This window comes from Lichtheimia ornata (assembly GCF_029851405.1).
Source record: "Lichtheimia ornata isolate CBS 291.66 chromosome Unknown scaffold00088, whole genome shotgun sequence".
In the NCBI taxonomy this organism is placed as follows: Eukaryota; Fungi; Mucoromycota; class Mucoromycetes; order Mucorales; family Lichtheimiaceae; genus Lichtheimia; species Lichtheimia ornata.
In genome coordinates, this window is record NW_026695408.1 from 72,025 (window position 1) to 99,988 (window position 27,964).

Sequence of the window (27,964 nt, forward strand, 5' to 3'; positions counted from 1 at the left end):
TACATTGGAATAGATGCGTCTTATCCTCAGCAATATTACTCTCCTCCCCCATTGCCATGGCAACCATTGTTGCCCTTTGATACGATTGATGTTGTTTTATTCCATATGATGATGTATACTACTACGCGCGTATAAAAAAAAGAATGATGATAATCCTTTTTTGCTCATTGTTCCCTTGCATGAACAAGAGGAGTATGTCAAGGAGACTGCAATGGTGGTGATGGTGATGATGGCGGCGAAGATAAGAGAAGGGACTGGGTTGAGCTGCATGCTGCATGCGGGTGCAGCCAACGGGTTACCATTTAACGATAATGGGCTACATCTAACGAAATGCGTCGACGAATCGGAGGATTTTTGTTGCCAAAGCTGCATGACCGTGCCCCAATATTCAATGAGGGTGTGATTAAGATTGATACAGTGAGTTATTCCACGTGTTCTTTCCATTCAATGCATGGTTAGCTCAGCATCGACATCATCATAAGCATCATTTACCGACATCAGTACGCATGATCCTTTATTTCATATTGTTTCAATCATATTCTAAGATGCCTCCCCCAACACGAAATGGAAGATGAAACAACCATGAGATGTATGTGTGATGTCGTATTTTCATCATCGTTCATATCAGTGGAGTTGACAGGTTGACTTTTTGCAGTGAATTTGGGACTTTGGGTCAAGTCACAGCTTCTTGGTTGGTTGGACCCCAGCACACTTCCTCCTTTGCTTTCCTTTTGCATACATACATACAATGTCCACATTCCTGCGACGCTTAGTTCGCCCTCAACTTGCAACCTCTTCTCCATGGCGTCGAGCATTCTACTCCACATCAGCCTCCGATGGTGAATCGTCACCTGTATTTCGTCCCAAGCGTCGCTTTGGCTTTGGCACCATTCTTTTATGCACCGTTCCTTTTGTCGCGTTTGGTCTCGGCACATGGCAAGTTCAACGACTACGCTGGAAGGTCAATCTCATTCAAGAATTGCACGATCGTATGGCTATGCGTGCTATTCCATTGCCTCGTCGTATCAAGTAGGTTACATTCTATATCAGCTGATTATCGAGATATTCATTCACCTTTTCATTTATCATCCAGCAAAGATGCCCTTCCTGATTACGAATACCGCAAAGTAGCAGTGGATGGTGTATTTCAACATGACAAAGAGATCCTTTTGGGGCCAAGAACTCGTGGTGATGGTCAAGTTGGATACTTCATTATTACCCCTCTTGTTCGCGAAAATGGGACCACTATCCTTGTCAAGCGTGGTTGGGTTTCCATGGCAAAGAAGGAACGACATACACGACCCGATAGTTTGACACAAGGCGTTGTTCACGTTGAAGGTTTACTTCGTACCTCTGAAAAGGTAAACAATGGGATTTACTTTGTGGATAAGGGGGGAGTGAATTGACTCATTCATCTATTGTAGACCAACACATTTACACCCGACAATGATCCTGTACGCAACCAATGGTATTGGGCTGATGTGGATGCCATGGCAGATCTTACAGGTGCAGAGCCTATGCTTGTAGAGCGCGTTACAGGTAAGTAGTAGCTTATCATGTATAAAGTTGCATGAATCTAACATGTCGTTTGTTTAGATAAATCCCCTAGCACTGAATTTTCTCTCATTGATTGTGGGATCCCAGTGGGCCGACTTCCTAGTGTTGAGATACGCAACAACCATCTGCAATACATCATCACATGGTACTCGCTTTCTATTGCCACCTCCATCATGCTTTGGCGTTTGTTGCGACGACCTGTCAATCGACCCGTCAAAGTCAAAAAGCTCTAGGATCCCATTTGTATGTATATAATTTAGATAAAAGGATGATAACTCTACAAACAAAACGAAATGGGGTATATGCCAATGGGATGAGGGAAGTTCTTGATGGTGGATAACTCGTTCAATGCGGCCTAATATGCATTAGGATCATGACCAGATTTTGCAGCGACTTCACGAGCCTAACGCAATATCGATAAGTATATTGTTTGATATATCAAAGTTGCTAGGTTACCTCTTTTACACGTTGAGCCATCATCTCTGAAGCACGTTCGGCACGGTTCATTCTCGGTGCTCGTTCTGTCGTATTACGCTCCACAACATTTGCCGCAGCTCGAAAAGCGGATGTCTTTGATGAGAATTCTTGTGCATGATTACCATCATCATCAAGCATGGATGATTGTCCCTTTGATACGGATGTCAAACTATGTGGATGTTCCTTGACGATTGGTGTTGTGGGCATCATAGGCGAAGAAGAAGTCGAGGATGAATCGGCATCGCACGAAGATGGTTCCAATAAACCCATCAATGCATCTCGACCCGTTTGCCAGTCCACCACCATTTGCATTAGGTCTTGTTCCAAGGACATGTATTCTTGCTTTAGGCGCTCACGCACATGGTGCTCATCGTTTGCTGATGCGGTTCGTAGACCTATGGCAGTACATAAAGAGAATAAATATCTATATCGATATCATCATTTGTCGCCTTGGCAACGACGTACTTGCAGCAAGTTCTCTTAAATCATCCTTGCATAAATAAAACTTGGCTTCCAAAGTGCGAGCCTGTTGATCCATTAATGATAAACGATCGATAAGAGGTTGGAGTGAGCTGTCGCTAGGTAAAGGTGATTGGTTGTTTGGTGAAGCTGGGTGATGTTGGTTATCTATAAAAGAGTGAGAGTGTATAAATAAACATGTGCGTGTCTTCGAGACCCCCATTTCTGTGACATCCTTACATTGTTCATCCTCTAAAGCTTCCATTGCATCAGCAGCGAACTTGCTTGTCTCTTGAACAAGCGTGTCAAGCACGGCGTTGATGCCTTTCCATTCATTTGCGTAATCACGTCGTACCGAGTCGTGTCGTTCGGATACGATATCAAGGGCAAGAAATTGGACCAAACATTCACGGCGCTTTGCATGCATAGATTGCGCTAATACTTCAAGACACTCAAAGGAAGGTACATCGGATCCATCGACTTCGACACGGTCGACAGCTGATAGGGTAGCAAAAGAGCGCACATTGTACATGCCATAGAGATGGGCAAGGTTTTCTTTGTTGACATGGGATCTCAAGTCAATGATCGCCTCCTCGTAAACAATGAATGCTCGTCTCAATAAAGCTGCAAAGCGGTTTCGCATCAGAGCGCAGGGGGGAGATGGTGTTACGTTATTAGGTTCATTGTTGCTGCATTTGGATGATGATACGCGTTTCTTCATCACCCATTCAATGTCGTATATCAAAGTCAATCCACGCTGGATTTTGTTGTCGAATGCTTCACAATGTTCCATGAATACTTGTAAATGGCTCAATGCAGTATGATACAATTGCCGAATACCGGACCGCCTCTTTTTGCACAAGAAGGTTAATGCATCATGTACGCTCACATCCTTGTACCTTGAGAAAAAGAAACTCAGCTCACCAGATGCCTGTAAACAAAGAATATCGACATGCCTCCAGTTAACAACATGGTCCATGATAATACGGGACTTGCAAGGATTTGCAATGGATGGTTTGATTGTTCTTGACTCCTTTGTTGCTGTTGCTGTTGCAGCATTACAGTTTCTGCTCCCAATGCAATCAATAATCCGGTCATCGTAGCCACGGTTCCGAAACCTGCACTTGCTCCTCCTCGAGATATCCGTGTATTGGAAATAGCTGCAGCTGCAAGATCCATGTTGGCCACAGAGGCCATATGCTGCAAAGAACCTCGTTTTTTCTTCTTTTTGTTGGTGTCGTTGTTATGATGATGGGGTGTGCTAGGACACGATGACTCGTTGATAAAGGATGATGTGACAATGAGATATTTGAATTTCTCCTCAAACTCGGCTTCTTCGGCATGCGGAAGACAAGTCGAAAAAGTGGCCTGTTGCACAATAAAACCAAGTAAGCATTCATTCACCCAACAACGCATCTTCTTTTTCCTCCTTGTGTCAGGGCAACGAGACACAAGGCGTAAACCTTACGTGCAACATCGAATGTCTCCAATAATGATACAATGCATCCCCCCAGCTTGGTGGTCGTCGAGTTTCAACGGGTGATGGAGTCACTGATTCGGTGGCCTTGTTAAGGCCAATACGTAATGATGGCAGCTTCACTGCATCAGGGTCAGTGGTCGTCGTCTTATTGCTGGTGGTGGCTAATAAATAGCAAGTTAGCTGATAAAAAGGACATTAGCTTGGTATGTTTTACATAAAGATTGACGAGAGAAACGAGCTCGTTGTTTATGAGTGTCAGAGTTTGTCATAAGCGAATGAAAGAAAGAGAGGGAAAAGAAGCGATGTGATGCATGTTGGGTATCGGGTGATGCGAATATCATGACCATTTCAAGACCGCTTGTGCAACTCATGGTGGACATGTCATGCGGTTTTTATGTTCATGCATAGACAAGCCATTTGCTGCAGAGGATAACCTTATGATTGTTTTGCACATTTTTATCCATTACCCCCATTAACATGTATGTAGACTTTTGGATTGTTGTAGTTTTATCATTATGGCTACATATGCAGACATCATCTTTTATTGACATGTTGCTATATGATTTACTTGCGCTGCTTTTGGGCAAGGAAGTCGGTGTGTTCCTGGTAAGGAGCCTTGGTGAACTCGGTCTTGGACCAGAGATCTAGGAAGAGAGAGGTGATTTAGTTATGTAATCCCATGTATGCTATTATCCTTAATGCTTACCAGGAGTCAAGAAACCATAAGTGTTACCAATGGCGGCAAAGGTAGCCTTGACAAAGTTACCAAGAGTGCGAGTGGAACCACGCGAGGTAGTGTAACAATCGACGATACCAGCAAGTTGCAAGACCTTCTTGGGAGTAGGAGCAGCAACGAGACCAGCACCACGAGGAGCAGGGATCAAACGGCAGAGAGCAGAACCACACTTGCCAGTGACCTTGCAAGGAACAGTGTGGGGTTCACCAAGAGCAGTACCCCAGTAACCACGACGAACGGGGATAACGGACAACTTGGCAAGGATGATAGCACCACGAATAGCAGTGGCAACTTCCTTGGAGCACTTGACACCCAAACCAACATGACCATTCGAGTCACCAATGACAACGAAAGCCTTGAAACGAGTGCGTTGACCGGCACGGGTTTGCTTTTGAACAGGCATGATCTTCATAACCTCATCCTTAAGGGAAGGAAGGAAGTAGTCGACGATTTGGTATTCCTTGATGGGCAAAGAGAAGGTGTAGATTTCTTCCATGCTCTTAATCTTGCCAGCCTTTACAAGACGACCAAGCTTAGTCACGGGAACCCTTTTCACATGCCAATGTTAATATCGATATCCAATTCCCAACCTTGTTGCCTGCTTACCATTCAGTCTTTTCGTCACCACGGCGTCCACGTCCGCGACCACGGCCACCACGACCACGACCACGTCCGAAACCACCACGTCCTAAAGCAACAATTAAGATTCATATTCATATTCGGTCGTGCATATATACATCGTATACGCGTGTGGTATATCGCGATAACTTACTCTCGGCCGGAGCAGATTCAGCCATTTCTATTCGAGTGTGAGGAAGACAAGTAAGTAATCCAATTTTCTCATAGATCCATCCACATCCATCGATCCATCCATCGATCCATCCCATTCATCCATCCAGGAAGGTATGATTTTAAATGATGAATCAATGCACGTATCTATCACGCATACTTACTTCTATAAATTAAGAAGGGGGGTTTTGTCTCTTCGCCTTGCCAGTTCCCTGTTACCTTCTCCAAGTCTGAACGCCGACTTAAGTCTCTCTCTCTTTTCCCCCCGCTCGCTGCAAGCCCGACACAACGACGACAACATCATCATTCTCCTCTCTTTCTCGTGACCAATCCACACATGTATTACATCCATTCCTTCTATCGTCATCCTTAATAAATTATCTCTAAAGCGGTTTCTAGCTTTATTGCGTATTCCAACCAATCTCTTTCCTTTTGCTACTCTCTAAAGCGCCTGAAGATGATGATGATGATGACCTTGAAGCTGCAGCTGCTGCTGTAGACCGTGTCCAAAGTAATGCAAATGTAATTCCAAAAACAAACACCTATTCCATTTTAGAATGTATGAGTCATTGTTTGTACATCGAACCACATGTCACTCTTACCATCGTTTTAAATGATATCGTATCAAAAAATCCATTGACAATATCACCCAATGTCTCTGCAAGCACTCTTGTTCTATGGAAACCAATAAGATGTTTGCATACTCTCTTTCGTGTGATCATCTACTTACTTTCCTACCCACATGGGGCGATACAGGCATTGTTGCCACCGTCGGCATTGTTCATCCATAGCTGGTAAACGTGTTGAAGGATCACAGCGATTCTTTGCATATTCCATCCGACAATGGTAATGATCCTCAAGAATATCTAAACAAGTGTAAGTCCTTGCTGCCTTGTTTTCCTCTTCCACACACACAGCACACCATACCATCCTACCTGATTCATATATAGCCATCCTTTGAGAAACATCGCGACTAAGAGCAACAGCAAATTGGACAATAACGAATACGGCCAGCGTAGTCAAAGCGATCCGGCATCCGACATGTAACATTCTACATCAATAGGGTAATTTAGTATACGGACTTGCATTGATGATCCCATTCCCACAATTACCCTGTAGCCAAGATGATCCAATTATCTCGATGCTCTTCCTGTGTTGATGGTGCTGAAGGGTATATATGCTGATGAAGATGTTGATGCGAAGGTGGTGGTGGTGGTGGTGGTAGTGGTAGTGATGCAGGAGCTTGGATGAGTGACAAGTCATTGGGGGATGTTGTTGAAGGTGCCTCCACAGGTAGATCAGGTGGTGTTTGTGGTAAAGATGACGATGACATACTCTAAGTTCTCCAATGAATATCCCATTGTTCTTTGTGAATGCATTGTTTCCTTACAGATGATTGCTTTTGTTCAATGTCTTGAATCGGGGATAGTGGTGTTGAAGGACATGGTGGAGGTGGTGGTGGTGATGATGATGATGCTGCTGCCTGTGGTAAAGTGTCGTTCAATGTAATATCATCCAGCTTTGTTGATACATGGTTGATTTCAGGTGGATCTCGTTTGGTCGATCTTGATTCAGGCACATAGAAACCACTTGCTACAGAATGAGCAGCCTTCTTTGCAAGATCTAGGGTGCATCATGTGTTGGTGAGTACAAGAGGAAAAGAAGCCCAAAGGACATTGCCAAGCTTACCATGGGCGACGTTGTTGTAGGAATTAAATACGTTATAGGAGAAATGGGGTGCATGTTCGTACTCAAAGTCCATGGGTGCCTCTCGCGTACGTTGGAAAGCCATGATAGGCAACAATAAGCGGCCCACTGATTTGGAAGGAAGGAAGGAAAGGAAAGCAAAGGCTTTTTCTTGGTCACCTGCGTCGGCATTATCCATGCCACCACCACCACCTACAGCTAATTGCCAGCCACATTATATGCAGCGCTACCCATATTAAAACAAGAAGGATCAGTCAGGCCATGACAAAGCATTAGAAAGTAGCTAGTTTGTATACTTCATCATCATCCAAATATGTGTTCATTGTCATTCGTTTGATTCAATAAAGATCTCCAGGCAGCCACAAACGCAATATGACCATTCATTACGACGATAGAGGATTGTGTCATCATGCAGGCCGTACGTCTCTTTACGATACTTTGCAATCGAGGTTTGGAAAAGGCATGGATCTCCACTTTATATAGCGACTATAACGATCATTGTTGTTGTCAGGAAGAGAGCCTTGCCTACTAGGGAAAATGCAGTGATCTCTTTGTAGTGAAATCGGATCTTTTTTATAGAGCTCCTTTTCTTTATTATTACAGCATCTTAGCTATCAGCAATTATACGTACACTAGTATACTAGTAGTAGAGGTGAAAGGATGGCAAAGGTGGGCATGTGCTCGACTATACAACCAGTGACTCGTTGATGGATAATCCCACATTTTTCCCCTGATTCCAGTCAATAGTAGCCTGTATTTTTGCCCACGTTTGTAGGCTGATAGTAAGTTTGTACGCCATGTTGGTGCAACGTAAGCCGTCTCATCTGTGTGATATAAAATGTGGCTCAACACGCTTGTAGTATGCAAAGACACCTCATCCTCAACAGGCACTGATAACCCACATGGTCAATCTTGTCGCTTTTGCACTCACGTGTTTTTCTTGTATCTTGGTTTTCTGTGACCTGGGCTATGCCTTTCCCAATGGCAAACACAAACAGACTCCTCTTGGTGTCCCTTATCAAGGTAAATACAATGAACATTGTCGATCCATTCAATATTCTAATCGATCATTCTAGGCTCCCCCGTGACTCTTTCGAGACGTATCTATCACAGCTCCTCAATCCCCTTCAAAAAGAATGACGGTAGGATGGTGAAATGAAAAGTGCTCATTGGGGTCAATGGCTAAGTGCATTGGGTGGGTAGGCTGGTTGGGGATGAACCTTGATTACAAGTATGTGGAGCCTATTGCCAACAAGTTGAATAGCACCGAACAGCCATTGTTCAATAGAGGTACGTCAAACAGCCCTTTTCACGTTGAGTGTTGACTGATATCATGGTTTCAACTAGGCGAATCCCACATCACTGTGGTCACACCGCCGGAGTTCAATCTCCTAGCCAACGCTGGTGTAACCTTGGACGAGATCAACAACATTGCCCGGCAACACAAAATTCAAGCTAGCCGCTTCCGTGTCGTATGTCTTGGTCGTGAAGATGTTAAAGTCGACAATGAGCAATACATCGTTTATCAACTTATTGTCGATTCACGCGACCTGCTCAACATTCGACGAGCCATCTTCCGGTTGTATGCATCAAAAGGTGGTAACACGGCACTCTTCAATCCCGATGTGAGTTTAGACATTTGCCTTATTTGTGTGGTGATAACGACGATGGCTTACTCATGTGCTCAAATGTTGTTTAATAGAACTATAACCCACACATCACTGTTGCATTCTCGGTGAATGATTTGTTTGAGGCGAATGGTGTTTCGAAAGGCTACAATGTTTGCTATAGCCCCATCCATTTTGTTCATTAAGTTCACAAGGCACGTTAAAGAAACGATTTATTTCTTTGAAAAAGCTGCACAACACGGATCGGGCAGTTACCTGATCTGTATTACATGTGTGCGTGTGTATGTGTGTGGGGATTGTGTCACCATGCATGCTCGAGTCGAGCTCTCTTTTCTCCCCTGAGTGTGCGAGTAGAATAATCACCAGATCAAAAAGCTGCTCTTTACTGTTCCTGGAAAATTGCAAGCCCAACAGGTATGCAAGGGTGGTCAAAAGAGGTCTTTTTTGAGGGAAATGACCGGTGATGTAAAGTAATGTACATGTCATGCACGCAGCCAGAGCAGGTGCAAATAACGGAGCAACATCCTATTCGGTGGTAAATACGTCTTTCTTTCAATATGCACCATCGAAGATGCAAAAGAAATAGCAACCAGATGACGCCAGCATTTACCATGTGCACAAGAGGGGACGACGTAACTTGAACGCCTTTTTGGCGGTCAACGCGCACAAGACGTCATTGCTGGTGATAAGCAGCTACATTTTGTACCCGTGATCACATTCCTGGAAACCAACAAATTTATTCTCTATGTTTAGGAATGACCGAACAGGTGTAATAGTGTTTGTGTGTGTGTGCTTGTGCTGCTTGTGCTATGGTTCAAAATGAGCCAATGAGTTTGATGCATTACAGGTCATCCTAGCGGATTCTGGTATCCATATATGGCTATTGACATCCACATGGGCTTGTTGCGGTGGTAAATTATTAAACTCCCTAGATCACCTTCTTGCTCTTTATTCGCTTGCCATTCCGAATTAAGTAGTCAAACAAAATATGCAGCTTCTTCGATAACCAATGGTGACCGGCAATGACCCCGATACCCTACCATACTTCTATGCTCGGTTTAGCGTTGAGAAAAGTAATATACATTGAGCTGCGAATTAGATTTGACGCGCGTGCATGTGCATTTGCTCATGTTCACAAGAGGTAGCTAGTATCAAAACCTTATTACATTGCATCGCAGTAACTATGTGGCTGACAAAATGAATAAAGAAAACGATTTGAGAGCTCACACGGCCAATTTGTGTCCCACTCACCATCATAGGTTTTCTCATCCCCCCCACCTTATCATGGCCCTTATGATTTATCGAATCGTTGATTGAAAATCTAAAGTATCAGCTGGGTTGTGCGGTAACACCACAATTACCATCATCCAATTTTCAACTGGCAAACATCGTACAACCGATGTCATCGTGCGTACCTGTACCATGTGAGCTGAACATATAGTATACAACATACAACAGCCTTTTCTGCACAATCCTGGGTAGTACACGCACACGCACACAAACAATAGCATGCACAAACATAAACTATAATGTATTTCAGATTGAGCCGACCAACGCCACTATGGCATCGGCGAAGGCGTTTAAGGTTTTTCGCTATCTAAATAGTAGTTTTCATTGTTGGGAAGTGTTCCCAATCAGTAATTGCGCTATCGTATGTTTCAATTAGTGCCTTCCAATGGTACTCCAAAGTTCAGTCTCCCAGGCGCCTTGTGACGGAGATCATACTACTATCGCCTTCCCAAAAGGAGTCAGCAGATCAATGACGTGGGAGGGGGAGAATATTGTACTCTGAAACGTAGCAGAATAACCTTATCTGTTAACCAGAACTGGTGAAAGCGCAAGCTTGGCTTGTGGCCACTGGTTCAAACGTCAATCAAATATTTTGTACACCATAGAGATCTGAGAGAAATCTTGCTATTGAATTGGGATGTATATAAACAGCGACATTGAGCAATCTTTCTTTTGCCATCCACCACCATCACCATAGTCATCATCACCTTCTCCCGCCTCAATCCACCTTGCTTGCCATGTCAACCACCGTATACCTCGACAACCCACCACCCAAATATGGTGACCAAGCAAGATCCTTTTCTCGTCACTTGCCATCCCATATCAAATCATACTTCAGCGGCTGCCTACCGATAATACATTGGTTGCCTCAGTACAAGTGGAGTTGGGCTACCGGTGATTTGCTTGCTGCTATTACTCTAGGCGCTATTGTTGTCCCACAATCGATGGCTTATGGTATGCAGCATTCGTGCAATGCACATGCAAATACATCAACACATGGCAAAGGACATACGAGCTAATGCGAGCAATAATTTGTATATGCAGCCAAACTTGCTGGGTTTACTCCAGAATACGGCTTGTACTCCAGCTTTGTGGGCACAGCACTTTATCCTTTTTTTGGCACTTCCAAAGATATCAATATCGGTAAGCACCTCATCACAAGCTGCAACACGCACGATACTTATGCACATGTGTGCATTGCATCTTTTTTTTTCCATCCATAGGCACCACTGCTATCAGCTCGTTGTTTGTTGGCCAAATCTTTACGACTATTGAATCGACCCCTCAATTTACTTCTGGAGAATGGACATTACATCAATTTGCTACTACGATGGCTCTCTTATCAGGCATCATCCTATTTGTCGTCAGCGTTTTACGTCTTGGCATCCTTTTCCGGTTCATTTGTCAGCCTGCTATTGCTGGTTTCATGGCAGGTAGTGGCCTTACCATCGTCATTTCTCAGCTGCCAAAGATTCTTGGTGTCCATGTCAACAACCACGATGTCCCATACATGGTCTTTGGCAATACGCTTAAAGCACTCCCAGAAGCGAAAATCGATGCCCTTATTGGTATCCTCTCTCTTGTTTGGCTATACGGTGTAAAGTATTCATGCAAGTACCTTTCTCGCCGATACTCGAAATACGCTCGACCCTTGTTTTATTTCAACATCGCTCGTAACATCATTGTGCTCGTATTTACAACGTTCTTGTCCTGGTTAATCAATCACTTTGGCCACTTGGAAGAAAGTCCCTTTCAAATTCTCGGCCCTGTGCCTTCTGGTTTCAAGCTGATGGGTGTACCAGAGATCAAAACGGACTTGCTTGGGCAAGTGACATCATTTCTTCCAAGCATGGTTGTCTTGTTGATCATGGAACATTGCGCCATTTCCACCAGCTTGGGTAAAAAGAGTGACTATCGCAGTAAGTATGACACATGCACACATGCACATGCCTCATTATGGATGACTGATTTTAAGTTTGTGATGATAATAGTTGAGGTCAACCAAGAAATCTTATCCATTGGCTTAACCAACATCTTTGGATCCTTCTTTTCCGCTTATCCCTCCACAGGATCCTTTTGCCGTTCAGCTGTCAATTCCAAATCGGGTGTACGAACCCCCCTCAGCAACATCTTAGTGGCCATCATCGTGGTGCTTGCACTCTATGTATTCACGCCAGCTTTCCAATTCATCCCTACATCAAGCCTTGCCGCTGTGATCGCACATGCAGTGACCGATCTTATTGTGGGTCCCAAAACATGGCTCAAGTTTTGGCGTCTTAATCCTTCGGAGCTTGTCATTTTTGCAGCTGCTTATATCATTTGCTTGGTGACTCGTATCGATATCAGCGTTTACGTCCCTGTTGGCTTGTCCTTGATTGTACAACTCTATCGCTCTGCTCGTCCAAAATACGCCATCTTGGGTCGTCTTGAATCATCACCAACACAATTTTTCTCGGCAACTCATCCTACTATGGGTCATATGGTGCATCCTGTTGCTCCTGGTGTGGTGTGTTTCCAACCACAAGAGAACCTTGTGTTTGAAAACTCGATCTTCTTTTTCGAAAAGCTGATGGATGAGATCAAGCGTACCACACGACGAGGACATTCACAAGGCTATGATCGTCCTTGGAGCGATACTGCCAAGCCTGATGAAAAGGATGCTGAGAAACCAATGATCAAAGCCATCATCATGGATCTCACACATGTGGACCAAATGGATTATACCGCATTTGAGGAAATCAAAGAAGCTGTACTTATGGTGGAACGATACGCTGGTGAAGCTGTGCATTGGTACTTTGTCCTCAATGACTCATTGGCCGTACGTAAATCACTGCTGCTTGCAGGATTTGGCACTCAACACCGCCGCAGTGGCAAACATGGACCATTCCATTCGGACCTTAATGCCACCGTCAACGATGATGATGATGACGACAATGATGTGGATGAAGATGGTCCCCCACAAGACGGGTCAAGTGATGACGGCAAGAATAAAACGGATGTGGTGGTCATTGAAGATGTACGACGACCTCCTGTTTCTCGACGTACCACTCATCACAGCGTCGTTCCCCAGGCTGGTACTGCAGGCGTTGATGGCAAAGACACTATCGTCGTTGATGTTTTCCCTTACTTTTTCGTCACCATGGCTGATGCTGCTGATGCCGTTGTTGCCAATCACGCGCTCACTCAAGAATCCCAAATCATCACAGCTCCCGAGCTACCTGATCAGGCACATCATCATTCTTCTCAGCTGAATGATGAAGAAAAGAAGATTGGCCAATCCAATGCAGCAGTATAAACATCCAAGTACACTTTTCACACGCACATGTATATATATAATACCCCCACCCCATCTTGTATGCGTTTTTCTTTTCCTTTTTTTGTAAATTTCCTTTGTATGATAGAACCCCATCCAATATAGTTATTTATAAAGCATCAGCTTCTTCAACATAGCAATCCGTATATAATAAGGAGGGGGTGTTGGTGGAGGGACGATGATGTATACACATTCGATTGAGTAAAGGGGGATGATCTACTGCTGGAGGAAGGAAGAGCCGGTCCTAATGAAACACATCCAGTAAGCCCCAATGAATTACTATGTCCAAAAACAAAGCATTCCAATGTACCTTGATGATGATGCGCCAAAAGCTATTGAACATCCCCATGGTGTAAGTAGCCATCCATAGCTTGATGTTAGATCGACGTCATATCATGTGCTTCCAAGACCAAGCAGCATTTTGAACCCGAGAGTACAATCAATACATGAGAGCTGGAAGTGAGATACGCATCAAGCACCGCTTCTCTTCTTCGTCCCTGCAGCATACTCACATATGAATCCTCCAGTAATGCATTGCCGCCTCGACCGATCGACTCTAGATCTCACACATGCCAATAGCCCTTCATATTTCCATCTGCTCCTCCGATCCGATCGCCTGAAAGTAAGCTCTACACGTGGCCATTCGACCTCTGTTCCTGCCATTCTCCAACACGCAGCATGCGTTTCATTTGTAGATCACCTGTGGGTTGACAAGCATAAACCAACACTTGGTGTAAGTATACTATCAAAGATCCGTTGTATCTTCCATGTACTGATATACGAGTATACATGCATGTAGACACTCGCTGTACGACCAGCCAAAGTCAAGGAAGTGAGAGCAGTAATCGATACGCTCAGTCATGTGAAGGTATGTGAATGGGGATAAATATCAATGCGAAGAGCTAGTCGAATGACCAATCCAATCAGCTTCTTGTATTATCAGGACCTGCAGGATCAGGGAAAAGCACCATGATACGGTTATTGGCGGCAGAAGATAACATCCCCGTTGTTGAATGGGAAACCATTTTGGATCGATACAATGAACCAGGTATGTCGTATTTGCATTCATTGTTTGCAAGGATCCTTACTAAACGTATCGATTTACAGAATATCAATCAAGTATTAGCAAGCTGGAACGATTTTTACACGAGGCAACATTGTATTCTTCGCTTGGGAGCCAGCAACATAACAACATGAGTCGACGACGTCAAATCATCTTGCTTGATGATCTTCCTTATCTCGGCAATGACGCACTTCAAACCCGATTTCATCAATTGCTATTCAATTGCCTCTCTTCAACAGAGCCTTTTTTAATCGTCCTCATCGTGACAGAAGCAACCATGCCCATTGAAGGTCGACGCAATGATACGCAATTAACGAGTCTCAGGGACCTGATACCACAGCATATAACGACCCATCCAGGATGCCATACCGTGGAGTAAGTGGTCTTTTTATATGCATTACGAGCAACAAAGTAATTGATCACACCTTTTAATCTGCAAGATTCAATCCAATCACATTATCAGCCATCAACAAAACACTGAACCGGATATACGACCTAGAAAGAAATGCTACACCTGTCGCTTTGGCCAAAGATACAATATCACGTATAGCCGAGTCATCACGTGGAGACATAAGAAATGCCATCAACAACTTGCAATATTACTGCATCCCGTCAACATCTCGATCAAGGGACAATACCAAACGGCGAAGAACTGATATACAAGTGGCAGAGTCAAGGTAAATGTGGATAAGGGAAATGCTACGTCAATTTCTTATCAACATGTGTTTTTCATATAGAGAAGAGCCTCTTTCTTTATTCCACGCAGTCGGCAAAGTGCTTTATGCTAAACGTAAGTAGTTATTCTTGTTGGCTTATACATACATGCTAATCGAATCTATAACAGGAAGCCCTGATGGCAAGCTTGAATCATTACCAGAGGTACAAATCAAGAGGGGTATACCAATCCCGAGTACTAATATGGAAGTATTTTAGGTTATTCTGGAACGACTAGCGGATTGGCACCATTTAACACCCTACATCTACGAGCACTATCTGAACTTTTTTACACACATTGAGGATGCTTCCAAGGCAATTCATTGGATGTGCGAAGGGGATTATTTGGCATCTCTGGATGATTGGAGGGTGAGTATCACACATCAAACGAGAGAGATTGTTAGCAAAAAAGGGGCTCATTGTGATTATATAGGATCATGCGGGTGATGAATACGAGGCGTTGATAGCGATGTATGGAACGATGGCACAAGCGAAACATGGGCGAATCAAGAGTCAGGGGATTTTCGGATTTGGGCGACCACAGTATTTGGATGTTGTATACCAGCAAAGGACCAAAGAACCTAGCATTGGTAAGTAAAACCTTGTGTATGCGCGGCTTTCCGGAAATCCTGATTCCGATTTGAATTGCATAGGGCTTTGGAACCGAGGTGCCGCACTACTTGATCCTTCAGCTAGCACAGAGGATGTAGATGACCCTATTGAAGAGTTTATTAGTGATGAGGAGGATTTTGATCAAGTATTTGGTGATGGTTCAGACCTTGCAGATCTTGATGTATGAAATATAAGAAAAGAGTCATAAATGACACATTTCCTTCTGTCTCTCTTTCATTTCGGAGATTCATAGAACCGATGGTTGCGGGGCATGCCTCTATATCCGAATAGCAAAAACACACAGATACTTTTTTCCACGTTTCTTCTTTCTCCTACCAGTATATCATGCTTCGTCTATTCACCAGTAAAGCTTCTACCGTATCAGCATCCTTTCGAAAGTCTGTAGCCGCTCAACACAACTGGAAGCGCACGATCGCTACTGCACCAGGTAATGGGCAACACTTTTCTTCCATGAATCGATCTACTCACTCAATCGTCTATCCAGTATTGTTGCATGGCAAAGGGGGTATTTCTCGGGGAGAAGGGTGAGTATTCACACTATAAAACGATCAATGTACAAAGCATGCTGATATGTTGTTTATGGTGCAAACCAAAAAAAGACCATACACTGTCCACTTTATTATGCCGGATGGCGAAGAGATCTCGGTTAAGGCTGTAGAGGGCGATTCGATGCTTGATCTTGCACAACGTTATGACATTGATTTGGAATGTAAGGGAGCAAATTGTATAAAGTAATCAATGTGGGATGCTTATGGATGATGGAAACAATAGGTGCCTGTGAAGGATCTTTGGCATGCTCTACTTGCCACGTGATCTGCGAGCCCGATTATTATGACAAGATGGAAGAGCCATCAGACGAAGAAAATGATATGCTTGATTTGGCATTTGGCTTGACTGAAACGTAAGTGGGAGTGGGGGAGGGGGGAGGGTAACATGGCAACCGGTGTTCCTGATTACTTTGTATAGATCACGGCTAGGTTGTCAAATCTTTATGAATGATGAATTGGATGGATTGACGGTTCGTTTACCATCGGCAACACGGAATTTGAGAGTAGATGGTAACGATGGCAACCAGGAGGGTGGTCATGTGATGGATGAGAAAGCTAATCTGATCTGTAGGCTCGAAACCCGTACATCATTAAGGGCAAAAAAGTACATGATAAAAGAGAAGACGATGTTTGAATACCTAGATCCCCTTTCTTTATACGTCATATAAAAAGCATATATAAAGGCTCGTTTTTTGTACACTATATTAGCTGATGGATCTTGTAAAGATGTTCATAATAGATGAGCGGGGCTTCTGGTTCAATGAAAATATTGGTCGTGTCTCAGTAGACATGGATGAACACCACACTTCTTTTCGCCCTTTTACACTTTCAAGATTTCCACATTGAAGAGGCCAATGTCTGACGATTTAAAGGCGTCCGCCGAGACAAGCGTGACCAAGAAAGTCAAAGCCGAGACTCAAGAGCCACGCGAGACCAAAGAGGCACCTTCGTCTTCTTCTTCTTCGTCGTCTTCAACAACACAAAAAGAACAAAAGCAACAGCAGCAGCAGCAGCAGCAACAGCCTGAAGAAGAGCAAAACAAAAAGGACGACAATCAACAACTCATTGTCATTTTGGAGAATGCCTCACTGGAAGCTGCTCGTCTCAATCCATACCGGTTCGACTCGAAAATGCAGTTGCTCAATTGCGACGAACATCAGTCGATCTTGAAGCGTTTGGGTCGTGATATTGCTGACGCTCGCCCCGATATTGTGCATCAGGTAAACAAAAAAGCCTTTGGTTTGAGGGATTTGGTATATGGGAAGGTAAAAAAAAAGCCATGTCATTAACATCATGTATACTCGTTCCAGTGTCTCTTGGCTCTATTGGATAGTCCATTGAATAAATCAGGCCATTTGCAGGTATAGGATTCTCTTCCAATGTCCGTGCGTTCGAATCGATCGGGTCTCTCATATCTATTTTGCTACTTAGGTCTATATCCACACAGCTAAAGGTGTCGTTATCCGCATCAATCCCGAATGCCGAATTCCACGTACCATCAAGCGTTTCTCTGGTCTTATGGGTAAGTGATTGGATTGTATCCCTTTTTTATTATACAAGACATTCATCTTTGGTATGTTCCTAGTACAACTTTTGGAAAAGGGATGCATTGTCAGTGGAGATGACAACAAGAAGCTATTGGAAATCATGCCACCACCTGTCACTCAATATATTCCAGAAAACTCAAAGAAGATTGGTGAGTAAAGTAGGGAGTGGCCATCAATACATGAAGCTCATTTTGGGATGTCATAGCATTGTCATGGAACGCTACCAAAGTGCGTTTATATCCTTATTTCAAGCAGGTACCCAAGGATAAGAAGATTGTAGTCTCAGTCGGAGCAATGGCTAAGGGTGCGGATACTTTTGCCGATGCCTATGTGGAGGAAAAGATTGGTAAGTGGGATCTTTTTGTACAAGATTGGGGTATCGAGATGAGATTGATTGATTGAATGATGGTGGGATTATTATTATCATAGGCATTTCAAGTTTTGCACTATCAGCATCCGTTGCCTGCAGCAAAGTGTGCTGTGCATTGGAAGACCTGTGGGATATCATGTAGCATCGTTCATCATCATCTTTGTTCTTATCGCATATCGTGTTATTATAGTTGTTGAAAAAAAGAAATGAACAATGAATGTGTTTATTGTCTTTTGTGGATTTATCTTCCTATTCGCAACTACAGCCGACCCATTTCTCCACTGTTCGTTTAGCCCATTGCTTTGGTGTGCTGACAATGACGTTGTACGCACTCTTCCATACTGAAGGAACTCTGAATTCATCAAGGATGTCATCGGCTGATAATTCTTCAAATACACGTCGTGTTGGTCCTTGCATCCATGCAATAGCAGCCAATTCATTGTCAGCTTTTGTAGGGTCTCGTTCCTTTTGAGCTTTCTCGGCCCATTGTGCTAATTCTTGTCGTTTCTCAGCGTCGAGTTCTTCCCAGAGTAATTGGCGACGGCGTTCAATCATTGCTTTTATCCTATCATCACACTCTTGTTCTCCTTGTTCTTGTGGTCGATCCTCCTCCTCCTGCTCCTGCTTCGTAACAACGAGTGTCTCAAACATTTCAAACATCTCAGGGAACATGCGTCGTAGATCAAAGTAAATATCATCCCATGTAAGCTGCTGCTTTCGTCGTCCCAAAGTGGTGAGCTCTTGTTCAGCCTGGTGTGTCAATAGCTTCAGTCGTCCCAGCTCTTTCTCTATAGCATCTCGCCAATCGAATGGAGGTGCTGGTAATGTAAGTACAACGGGTGGTGCTGGTGATGGGGGTAACGTGTCAATGGGCTGTTCAGTTGACTATGACGGAATGGAAAGCGAGCTTTTAGGTGGATGGACCAGACCCTGAATCTCCTTTACAATTAGCTTACGGCAAACCCGATGGATAGAATGGTAAATAGCAAGATGAAAGCACTTTTCATTGGAATAAAGGTGGAGATAAAATGTGAGGATAAGAGAGTGGATGATGTAGGGAATATAAAAGAGAGGGTGATATTATAGTACAAGTTTAGTGATAGACATGGAGTACGCCAAATGAAATGTTGATGAGCATTCCTGCTACGATACCTACGCGTAATAAAGTCAATACCATCTTCCTCTTCAATGATGAATACGCTTACCCATTTGATGCCTTCGCGTAAAAACAGACTCCCTGAACCAAAATAAGCATAGAATACCGAGGAAGAATCCCAAGAGTAATCCCCACATCATCTCTTTGTATGTACCCTGAATCACTTGTTATAGCGTCAACCTTGGGTTCTTCTATTGCCCTCATCATCATGTTTACTTACATCCATCCGGTAACATCTCGCCTGTATTCTCCATCCATTGCTCTTCTAGAGCCATTGTTTGTTCTGTCGCTTCTATAAAATAGAGTTACTTAAAGCAATCCACAAAGAAGGCGATAGAATGCTTACCACCATCGTAAGAAGAGCCATGTGTTCGATGAAATTGTGCCCGAATATCCCGAATCTCTTCTTCATTGAACCCTGACTCACGTAAACGATCGAATCCCATCAACGGCTATGGAAGAGGAGAGCATGTTGAGAAAAAAGAGTTGCATAACGTGAAACGTTTTTGATCTTACCCTTGTATTGTTTTCTCCATTTGCATTGTCATTGCTATGTTGATCTGATGATCGATGATCTGAAACTGAGCAGTGGATGTAGACCGGTGATGGTGGCGGGATAGGTAATTTGGAAGTGTCGCTTCGCATAAACTTGCCCAGGCCATAGTGACTCAAAGTCTGTTGGTCGTTGTCAAGGATACGGCCTGTGTGAATGAGGCGAATGTACTTTTGACTGGTTCGTTCAGGCACTAATTGTTGAATCTAATACCATAGAATGAGATTGGTGTTGTTTGGTGGAGGAGGGGTCGTCCTCCATGTTGCTCGTACTTTGTGCTTTAAGGTGCCGACCGTGTCTTGGGTAGGTGAGATAGTAATCACTAGATCAGTGCCATCAGCCCACCGAACATGGACGTCCAAAGAGTCGTAATAGTCGACGCTTTCGGTCATTGTGTTATTTGGAGATAGAGAGAATAGATAAAGAATGGATCTTGGGTGTGTGTGTGTGTGTGTGTGAATAAGCGGAAGAGGAGTAAAGTTGCAGAGTTGAAAGAGAGCGTCTTATCAGAATTGGCAACCCATGCGACATCTTGTGCAACACCCAATTCTTGCATTGAAGCCTATGGATAACCACCCAAATGATTGGTTGCATTGTCTTGTTACTCGTCATCATCTTGGTCAAGCTTACAACTATCCACCCATTTACGTAATTTGTTGCCAACAGGTGCAGACTTGAGGGTATTATAAAGTAATGTTCGATACGATTCTGCAATCCATATATCACTCTAGAGCCCACATCACCGAATAGTAAAGAAACATTTGATTGCTTGGGTCTCTCACATCAGTACCCAGTATCCAACATAGATGAGACTTTCCCTGAAAGAGAGAGAGAGGGAGATAGAGACCATATAGAGCACGACAAAAGGATGTTTATTGAATAGCAATTGTTTCTAGCTAAACACGTGATGGCTTTAAAGCAAATGTCCTTTTACATACAAAAAGTCACGAGGGTGGAAGCCGACCTGCTGCTTTTATGAGCGGAGGAGTTGACCCAGAAACCAAGTTTGCTAAAAACCTTTACTGCCAATGGATCTATTCAAGCTACTGGGTAACGGTGCACATTTCAACAAGAAGCAGTTCGGTCGCGACATTGAGCTCTTTCAGGTAAACGATCGCCTTCAATGGAAGCGGCATGGTGAAGATACCCTTTGAGAAAAGTACATTGACATACCTTTGTGTTGTGTACCATAGGGCAAAAAGGCCAGCGACAAAAAGAAACGAGCTTCCAGCAATGCAGCAGCGATTGATCCCAAGTTGCGATCCAAGCTGTTGAGCGAGATCGATCCACTTAACGATAAGCCTGTCGAGGAGCAGTCTATGGATGTTGATTCTGAAGACGAGGAGAAAGATGATGATGATGCCGATAGCGATGATCATAGTGATGATGATGACGATGCTGGTCAAGGTATGAAGAAGGGATATTGGGATGTATCATGTGTGTATATTAAGTGATGTGGAATCCTATATAGCAAAGACATGGAAGACGATCAACAATCAAAAGGAAGCTCAAGCATTTCGCAAAGCAAAGCGTATTCGAGTCTATGGCACCGACATTCCCAATCCATTCTGCGCGTTTCAGGATCTTGCATCAGAAGCCTACAACTTGAAGCCACAACTGTATACGAATCTCCACAGCAGCCAATATAAGACACCGACACCAATTCAAATGCAATCCATCCCAATCATGCTTAAGGGCCGAGATCTCATGGCTTGTGCACCCACTGGTTCCGGTAAAACGCTCGCTTACCTCTTACCCATCCTCCAAGACCTGGATGAACCATCCAAAGTGGGCTATCGAGCATTGATCATTGCACCTACACGTGAATTGGCACAACAGGTATAGTTGGAGGAGAGGATCAAACCTAAAAGAATGCATTCTAAATAATACAATGGATAGATTCATCGAGAATTGGTCAAGATTAGTGCTGGTACGGGTATCAAAATCAATGTCCTTACCAAGGCATCGGCTGCATCCAAATCACAAAACCCACATTCACGACAAAAGTTTGGTACGTCAATGAAAAGGATATCCCAGCTGTCTCCCGCTCCCAAAATCTCATAAAATTTCTATTAGATATCCTGATAAGCACACCCAAACGTCTTATTTTCGCTGTGAGGGAGAAGCAGATCGATTTGAGCGAGTAAGTGGTAATGGCAAGAGTCACATATGGGTGATACTGACAACATTTCTTTTTCTATCGAAGAGTGCGGCATCTTGTGCTTGATGAAGCGGATAAATTGATGGATCTTGGATTCTTGGAGCAAACGGATGAGATTTTTGCAGCATGCTCAGGACCCAACGTACGCAAGTACATGTTCAGTGCTACATTCACCGGACAGGTGGAAGATCTCGCCAAAACCGTTATGAAGGATCCTATTGAAGTTGTCATTGGTTCAAGGTATGTGCTAAACAATTGGGGGAGTGTTTATGTGCCTGCTGATCATTCATTCATTATGGAAAATATAGAAATGCTGCAACTGAGACAATTAAGCAAGAGCTTATCTTTACTGGAAATGAAGCAGGCAAAATGGTGGCATTACGACAATATATCCAAAAGGGCATCAAGCCTCCTGTGCTGATCTTTGTGCAGTCCATTGACCGTGCCAAGGAGTTGTTCCATGAACTTGTGTATGATGGTATCAATGTTGAAGTGATTCATTCGGATAGAACACAAGCACAGGTATGGGAAAATAGCGTGTTTCATCGTGCCACGTGTACTTATACTGCTTTATTATGCAATGTACCTAGCGTGACAATATCATCAATCAATTCCGTTTGGGCAATATTTGGGTGTTGATTGCAACCGAACTCATGGCACGTGGTCTTGATTTCAAGGGCGTCAATCTTGTTATCAATTACGACATTCCGCAGACTGTAGCAAGCTACATTCATCGAATCGGTAAGCTTTGTTGACTCCTTTTATCGTGAAAGGCACTAACAATGGCATATAGGTCGTACCGGTCGTGCTGGTCGTGCTGGTGAGGCTGTTACTTACTATACCAAGGATGACATGCAATATCTACGAAGGTAAAAAAAGGAGGAGATCCCGTTTTCATGATGCTAATATTACATGCATAGCATTGTCAATGTCATGAAGGAATCAGGATGCAAAGTTCCGGAATGGATGCTTAAGTTAAAGAAGCCAACGTGAGTTTCAATGAAGGAGGATGGAAGCAAAAGGGTACTCATACATGGTTTATCTAGTTTCCAAATGAAGAAGGAATTCAAGCGAAAAGGACTTGAGCGAGAAACCATCGATACAACACCAAAACGTGAGAAAATCAAAGCAGCAAGGAGAAAGTGAGTGTTAGAGAATGGTGTATATGCACTTTATTAGGATATGAAACTGAATATGCAATTTTAGGGAAATGATCGAAGCCTCTAAAAAACGAAAGAGAAAGCAAAGGCAGGACGCCAAGAAGAAAATGAAAAAGGGCGAGGAGGAGCAGCAGCAGCAAAACGACAGTGATTCATCATAATACTTGGGCATCATCTACAAGCTTGCATCAACTCTAGAGGAGCATTAATTCTACATGTACAATAAGACCTTCATATATGACCTAAAAGCCTTTGATATGAATGTTGATGGGGATGTGATGATTTACAACGTTTGGATGTGGGTGGGCGAAAAGCAGAGGAGGAGGAGGAGGAGGGGGAATCATCATGGTCGCGATATCGTTTGTCACGCGGATGAGATGCAAATGCGCCACCAACATCATGCGTTTGTTGATGTTGATACGCCAACATGTCTCCTCCGATAGTTGCATTGGCGATAGATGCTCCTGCAGCGGCGGTGTTCTTTTTACATTTGGGATTGTAAATAAAAGAGTAATAATGGGATGGAGTAGTAGTAGTATTAGTAGCAGCAGGAATAGTAGGATTAGGCTGCTTGTTGTTGGTTGATATGATAAGCAAATGGGGATGAAGATGATGATGACCACCGAGAAGTTGGGTGAGTTGATACGCAAATTGTCGATGCAGCTGATCGTAGGCCTCGGGTGACACGTAAAGCCGGTATTGACACATTTGCAGAAACACACGTTCGGCCAAGTTGACCTCCTGCACAGGTAGTTGTGCCATGCTAGCCCAGGCCGAGTTGCGATACGTTTTATCATGCAGGAATTTGGAAGCAACAATCAAACTAGCCAAAAACATACGGCGTCCACAGCAATGTATACCATGACGTTGAAATGTGGATCGCTGCTGATTATACTGCTTTATCATCTGAAACAGGTAAGCAATAGCAATTTGTGCTGTCGTATACGTTGTTTGGGATCGTTTCAAAATTTCGCGCACAAAGTGGCGTATCGTTGATAGGCCCTGTTGGCAAACTCGTCGCCACATTATTTCAATCATATTGGTCATGATGTCTTTTTTTGAGGGTCATAGTAGCTGAAATGAGCAAAGGTGCGTTGATGACTTTTGTTGCTATCCATTTACCGAGAAATGCTTCCATACGAACGAGACTATCATGGTGATGTGGTGGAAGAACATGGTGATTCATCGTCTTGAGATATGAGTGCATAAGAAAATTGGGGAGACAAGAGTAAAAGATGAAAGAAAGAGAAAAAGAAAGAAATAAAGAGAGAAGAAACAACAAAAACACAATTGAACAGCCTAGATCACAAGTTCTCGTATTTCTTTCAAGCCAACCTTCCTATGTACTTGATACACAAGTGGTGATGCTGCCCTGGTGATGCGCCTGCAATGATGTATGAAGATCTAAAACAGGATAAAACCCATCCCTTATCTCCCTTTCCATTATCCTGGTTTATTGTATTGTAGTGGATTGTTATCCTATGTACGTACAATAAAAGTTTGTGTGAATAGGGCATTGCCTTTTCTTTAGCAGGCGAATACCCTAGTTGACCCCTACCAAGGTATGGCCTACGTAGGGGAAACTATCAGTGATCATATACCTCCTCAAAGAATGGCTTGTGTAAACATCGGCTGTAATTGCTATCATTGGGGTAATGGAAAGATAATATACCTTGATTCGTTCATTGATAGTAGCACAATGACCACGCACATTTTCTTTCTCTTAAGAACGGGAGATATCAAGAGAGGGAAGGGGGGATAACATAGTGATGTAGGAGGCCGTTCAAAACATTGTGTATACATATTAGTGGAAACCAAAAGGAGGTAGGGGTCTGGAGTGCTTCTTTGTTCAAGGCTGCAGCAGTTGCATACATGACATGCAAGTTGTTTGTGAAATCAATGCATCATTCTGGGAATGGATACATGCAGGGTGACTTTTTGGCTTGTAGATGGTACCATCACTGTGTATATATATTATACTATAGCTGAAGATCCTAGTGAAGTCAACAAAGACATAAAATGATGAGAGGAGCAAAAGTGTGAATGTATCAGGAGCATCTCCTAGGGTAGACATCCTTGCATCTTCGTGTGCATGCAAATCTCGTTTCATGTTTATGTATGTACTTTATGTGTCTTATTTCTTTATACAAATGGGGGGGGGTGGTAGTTGAACATGTTCACAAATGAGAAATCTAATCTAGATACCTCCTCGAACCATCAAAGCATCGATAACAGAAAGAATGGTCCATTTGCGATTCTCTGCTTCGGAGAAAACAAGCGATCGATCAGAGTAAAAGACCTGAAAAAAGAAAAAGGTTAGCATCATCGTTTGTGAAGAGTAGCTCTCTCTATGTATGTACGTACCTCATCATCGACCTCCTCAGGCTTACGGGGCAAGCAATGCATGAAAACCCAGTCAGGCTTAGCACCACCCTTCTTGACCATATCCATAGTCACTTGGTAACCAGCAAATTCTTGGAGACGCTTAGCCTTTTCTTCTTCTTGACCCATACTGATCCTATAATTTCAATCCCCATTAGTATACGCTCAATTTTTCTCATGGTGTAATAATAATAATAATACGTACCAAGTATCAGTAATGATGATATCAGCATCCTTAAGGGCTTCGCTGGGGTTGGTAGTGAATGATACGGAAGCACCCGTCTTTGCAGCATCGGCCTTGGCAATCTCAATGACGTCCTCATCACACTTATAGCTTGGTGGGCAAGCAGCAGCAACGCTGATACCGACCTTGGGGAAAGCGACGAGGATTTCTTGAAGGATGTTGTTTGCATCACCCACCCAAGCAGCCTTCAAACCGGAAAGAGTTTCACGAGGGTGTTGAGTATGTGCAGTGTAGCGATCGGTGACATTGTTCTTGCGATGATGATAGTGTTCGTGGATAGTCATCAAATCAGCCAAGATTTGAGTCGGATGATACTTGTCTGACAAGGCGTTGATAACGGGTACACGAGATTCACGAGCAAGAGTCTACTTTTGATCATTAGCCATCCATCCATCCATCTCCATCTCTTTTGTGTGTGTGTGTGTGTGTCCTACATACCTCAATTTCATCATGACCCTTGACACGAGCCATGATACCATCAACCATGGAGCTGACAACACGCGAGGTATCCAACAATGACTCGTTCACACCCAATTGAATATCTTGCGAACCCAGGAACATGGCGTGACCACCTATACATACACACATCATCATCATCAGCAACTTGTTTGTTGTATCACAATGGCTGGGCGTAAAAATATTTACCGAGATAGGCGGTGGCAGTTTCTGTAGCAACACGAGTACGCGTTGAGCGCTTGGAGAACATGAGAGCAAGCGTCTTGCCACTCAATGGGCGTTCGGTGCGAGGTTGTGGGTGATTGTACTTCGACTCCACCTTGAATTGAATGGCGCGATGCACGAGATCAAGCAACTGCTCGGCAGTGTAGTCAGCGGTGGTGATGAAATGTGGGGGCTTAGGAGCCTGAGTAGAGTATCCTTGTTGAGCCATGGTGGAAAAGGGAAAAGAAAGAGAAGGAGAAAAACAAAAATTGGAAGCTCTAGTGAGATGGGCTTTTGTAAGTGTTTTGCTAAAGCGGAGCATGGGTGAATCGAATGAGAGTGTTCCTGCTAGACTTCTTTTGTGTGTCGATGACTCACATATGTTGTGTGCAGGTAGCACATGTGAGTCATTCATCATCATCACCATCACCTCTTCTACAACAACAACAACAACAACATGGATTCATTGTTTATCATTACGCTTTCTCTTTTATCAATGTAAAAAAAGAATCAATCTATTTTGACAGGAAAACTTGATCTTGGCTTGTTTTCTTTCAAATCAATCACTCAACTGACAGGTGACCAGTTTTTTCCCCACACAAAAAGATCGAGATATCATTTCTCTCCTCCTTTGACATCAAATCCGTGTAACACCAACTCGCCCCATTTGCATGGTTCTACTCCTTTTCCTTTTCTGATTTAACCCTACATTCGAACAAGCTGTACCAACACTTTCACTTTCTTTGCCCTTATACTCATAAAGGCTGCCCTACGATCGACATGGGGGTCTATGACGGACGTTGTTTCGGGCTTAAAATCTGGAAGCATGTCGCGGACATAATCGGTGAAATCCCTGGTATGTGTGTGGAGCAAGTTCTTTACACCATTGTTATTAGCGTAACACCGCGACCCTACATAGAGCAGCAAGAGCCCGTAACAAGGCAAAAATTAAACTTCAACCCACTCGTTGAAATTCTACACTGAAAGCAAATTAGCAAAGGTATTGAATAAAAACCACGTGGCTGATTGAAAGGTTGCAAATGTTGGGGGATGAAAAAAAGGCGTATGATATCATCTTGAAAGGGAAAGAGACAAGTGGGTTGTTGGGCCGCGTGGACACAAGAGTCCTAAAAATGGGATTAATGGGTCGGTCCGAAACCTCCGGATAGTACCGGGATTGTGGAAGCCTAATTGAATAGAGCGCGAAGATACTACTTACGCATGTTGCACACATTGCATTGATCCTTTTGCTCCCAAGTGTAAGCTTACATCAGCTTCATATCATCGTTGATCTAGACGTAATACTATAGCTTACACAGCATGTGGTAGTATCAACT

The 27,964-nt window shown here is 43.5% G+C and overlaps 14 protein-coding genes across 14 annotated transcripts; 7 read left to right on the forward strand and 7 right to left on the reverse strand.

Annotated features, from left to right (window-relative positions):
* Positions 1-748: 748 nt before the first annotated feature.
* On the forward strand, positions 749-1,790 carry O0I10_011367 (uncharacterized protein; the record flags this gene model as incomplete). The annotated part of the gene is made up of 4 exons (XM_058491335.1): positions 749-1,029; positions 1,094-1,361; positions 1,425-1,539; positions 1,597-1,790. 4 exons carry the CDS (start codon positions 749-751, stop codon positions 1,788-1,790), a joined length of 858 nt encoding a protein of 285 aa, XP_058337900.1.
* A 122-nt stretch (positions 1,791-1,912) lies between these two features.
* On the reverse strand, positions 1,913-4,242 carry O0I10_011368 (uncharacterized protein; the record flags this gene model as incomplete). Its single annotated transcript, XM_058491336.1, has 7 exons — positions 1,913-1,960; positions 2,014-2,429; positions 2,500-2,661; positions 2,734-3,343; positions 3,418-3,861; positions 3,962-4,134; positions 4,188-4,242. The coding sequence occupies 7 exons, from the start codon at positions 4,240-4,242 to the stop codon at positions 1,913-1,915; spliced, it is 1,908 nt and encodes a 635-aa protein (XP_058337901.1).
* Positions 4,243-4,537: 295 nt separating this feature from the next.
* On the reverse strand, positions 4,538-5,506 carry O0I10_011369 (40S ribosomal protein S2; the record flags this gene model as incomplete). The annotated part of the gene is made up of 4 exons (XM_058491337.1): positions 4,538-4,617; positions 4,680-5,257; positions 5,316-5,397; positions 5,482-5,506. The coding sequence occupies 4 exons, from the start codon at positions 5,504-5,506 to the stop codon at positions 4,538-4,540; spliced, it is 765 nt and encodes a 254-aa protein (XP_058337902.1).
* Positions 5,507-5,899: 393 nt separating this feature from the next.
* Positions 5,900-7,290, reverse strand: O0I10_011370 (uncharacterized protein; the record flags this gene model as incomplete). Its single annotated transcript, XM_058491338.1, has 7 exons — positions 5,900-6,040; positions 6,101-6,173; positions 6,229-6,364; positions 6,434-6,549; positions 6,611-6,834; positions 6,889-7,121; positions 7,188-7,290. 7 exons carry the CDS (start codon positions 7,288-7,290, stop codon positions 5,900-5,902), a joined length of 1,026 nt encoding a protein of 341 aa, XP_058337903.1.
* Positions 7,291-8,107: 817 nt separating this feature from the next.
* O0I10_011371 (uncharacterized protein) lies at positions 8,108-9,018 on the forward strand (the record flags this gene model as incomplete). The annotated part of the gene is made up of 5 exons (XM_058491339.1): positions 8,108-8,228; positions 8,282-8,347; positions 8,409-8,495; positions 8,553-8,830; positions 8,908-9,018. The coding sequence occupies 5 exons, from the start codon at positions 8,108-8,110 to the stop codon at positions 9,016-9,018; spliced, it is 663 nt and encodes a 220-aa protein (XP_058337904.1).
* A 1,842-nt stretch (positions 9,019-10,860) lies between these two features.
* Positions 10,861-13,418, forward strand: O0I10_011372 (uncharacterized protein; the record flags this gene model as incomplete). The annotated part of the gene is made up of 4 exons (XM_058491340.1): positions 10,861-11,077; positions 11,168-11,266; positions 11,347-12,042; positions 12,115-13,418. 4 exons carry the CDS (start codon positions 10,861-10,863, stop codon positions 13,416-13,418), a joined length of 2,316 nt encoding a protein of 771 aa, XP_058337905.1.
* Positions 13,419-13,950: 532 nt separating this feature from the next.
* O0I10_011373 (uncharacterized protein) lies at positions 13,951-16,012 on the forward strand (the record flags this gene model as incomplete). Its single annotated transcript, XM_058491341.1, has 12 exons — positions 13,951-13,962; positions 14,016-14,058; positions 14,132-14,169; positions 14,236-14,304; positions 14,364-14,484; positions 14,544-14,874; positions 14,940-15,176; positions 15,237-15,289; positions 15,344-15,378; positions 15,433-15,582; positions 15,647-15,803; positions 15,867-16,012. The coding sequence occupies 12 exons, from the start codon at positions 13,951-13,953 to the stop codon at positions 16,010-16,012; spliced, it is 1,392 nt and encodes a 463-aa protein (XP_058337906.1).
* Positions 16,013-16,170: 158 nt separating this feature from the next.
* On the forward strand, positions 16,171-16,988 carry O0I10_011374 (uncharacterized protein; the record flags this gene model as incomplete). The annotated part of the gene is made up of 6 exons (XM_058491342.1): positions 16,171-16,273; positions 16,331-16,370; positions 16,446-16,555; positions 16,618-16,747; positions 16,813-16,904; positions 16,966-16,988. 6 exons carry the CDS (start codon positions 16,171-16,173, stop codon positions 16,986-16,988), a joined length of 498 nt encoding a protein of 165 aa, XP_058337907.1.
* A 260-nt stretch (positions 16,989-17,248) lies between these two features.
* On the forward strand, positions 17,249-18,453 carry O0I10_011375 (uncharacterized protein; the record flags this gene model as incomplete). The annotated part of the gene is made up of 6 exons (XM_058491343.1): positions 17,249-17,614; positions 17,705-17,755; positions 17,826-17,916; positions 17,980-18,090; positions 18,147-18,287; positions 18,371-18,453. The coding sequence occupies 6 exons, from the start codon at positions 17,249-17,251 to the stop codon at positions 18,451-18,453; spliced, it is 843 nt and encodes a 280-aa protein (XP_058337908.1).
* A 107-nt stretch (positions 18,454-18,560) lies between these two features.
* O0I10_011376 (uncharacterized protein) lies at positions 18,561-19,318 on the reverse strand (the record flags this gene model as incomplete). Its single annotated transcript, XM_058491344.1, has 2 exons — positions 18,561-19,196; positions 19,268-19,318. 2 exons carry the CDS (start codon positions 19,316-19,318, stop codon positions 18,561-18,563), a joined length of 687 nt encoding a protein of 228 aa, XP_058337909.1.
* Positions 19,319-19,404: 86 nt separating this feature from the next.
* O0I10_011377 (uncharacterized protein) lies at positions 19,405-20,412 on the reverse strand (the record flags this gene model as incomplete). The annotated part of the gene is made up of 6 exons (XM_058491345.1): positions 19,405-19,463; positions 19,517-19,630; positions 19,688-19,759; positions 19,814-19,919; positions 19,984-20,226; positions 20,293-20,412. The coding sequence occupies 6 exons, from the start codon at positions 20,410-20,412 to the stop codon at positions 19,405-19,407; spliced, it is 714 nt and encodes a 237-aa protein (XP_058337910.1).
* A 636-nt stretch (positions 20,413-21,048) lies between these two features.
* On the forward strand, positions 21,049-23,502 carry O0I10_011378 (uncharacterized protein; the record flags this gene model as incomplete). Its single annotated transcript, XM_058491346.1, has 12 exons — positions 21,049-21,126; positions 21,214-21,427; positions 21,492-21,859; positions 21,920-22,031; positions 22,097-22,163; positions 22,227-22,421; positions 22,490-22,703; positions 22,772-22,922; positions 22,975-23,050; positions 23,102-23,170; positions 23,228-23,323; positions 23,388-23,502. The coding sequence occupies 12 exons, from the start codon at positions 21,049-21,051 to the stop codon at positions 23,500-23,502; spliced, it is 1,755 nt and encodes a 584-aa protein (XP_058337911.1).
* A 70-nt stretch (positions 23,503-23,572) lies between these two features.
* On the reverse strand, positions 23,573-24,548 carry O0I10_011379 (uncharacterized protein; the record flags this gene model as incomplete). Its single annotated transcript, XM_058491347.1, has 2 exons — positions 23,573-24,393; positions 24,464-24,548. The coding sequence occupies 2 exons, from the start codon at positions 24,546-24,548 to the stop codon at positions 23,573-23,575; spliced, it is 906 nt and encodes a 301-aa protein (XP_058337912.1).
* A 990-nt stretch (positions 24,549-25,538) lies between these two features.
* On the reverse strand, positions 25,539-26,856 carry O0I10_011380 (ornithine carbamoyltransferase; the record flags this gene model as incomplete). The annotated part of the gene is made up of 5 exons (XM_058491348.1): positions 25,539-25,640; positions 25,706-25,859; positions 25,929-26,332; positions 26,406-26,539; positions 26,613-26,856. 5 exons carry the CDS (start codon positions 26,854-26,856, stop codon positions 25,539-25,541), a joined length of 1,038 nt encoding a protein of 345 aa, XP_058337913.1.
* Between the last annotated feature and the right edge of the window lie 1,108 nt (positions 26,857-27,964).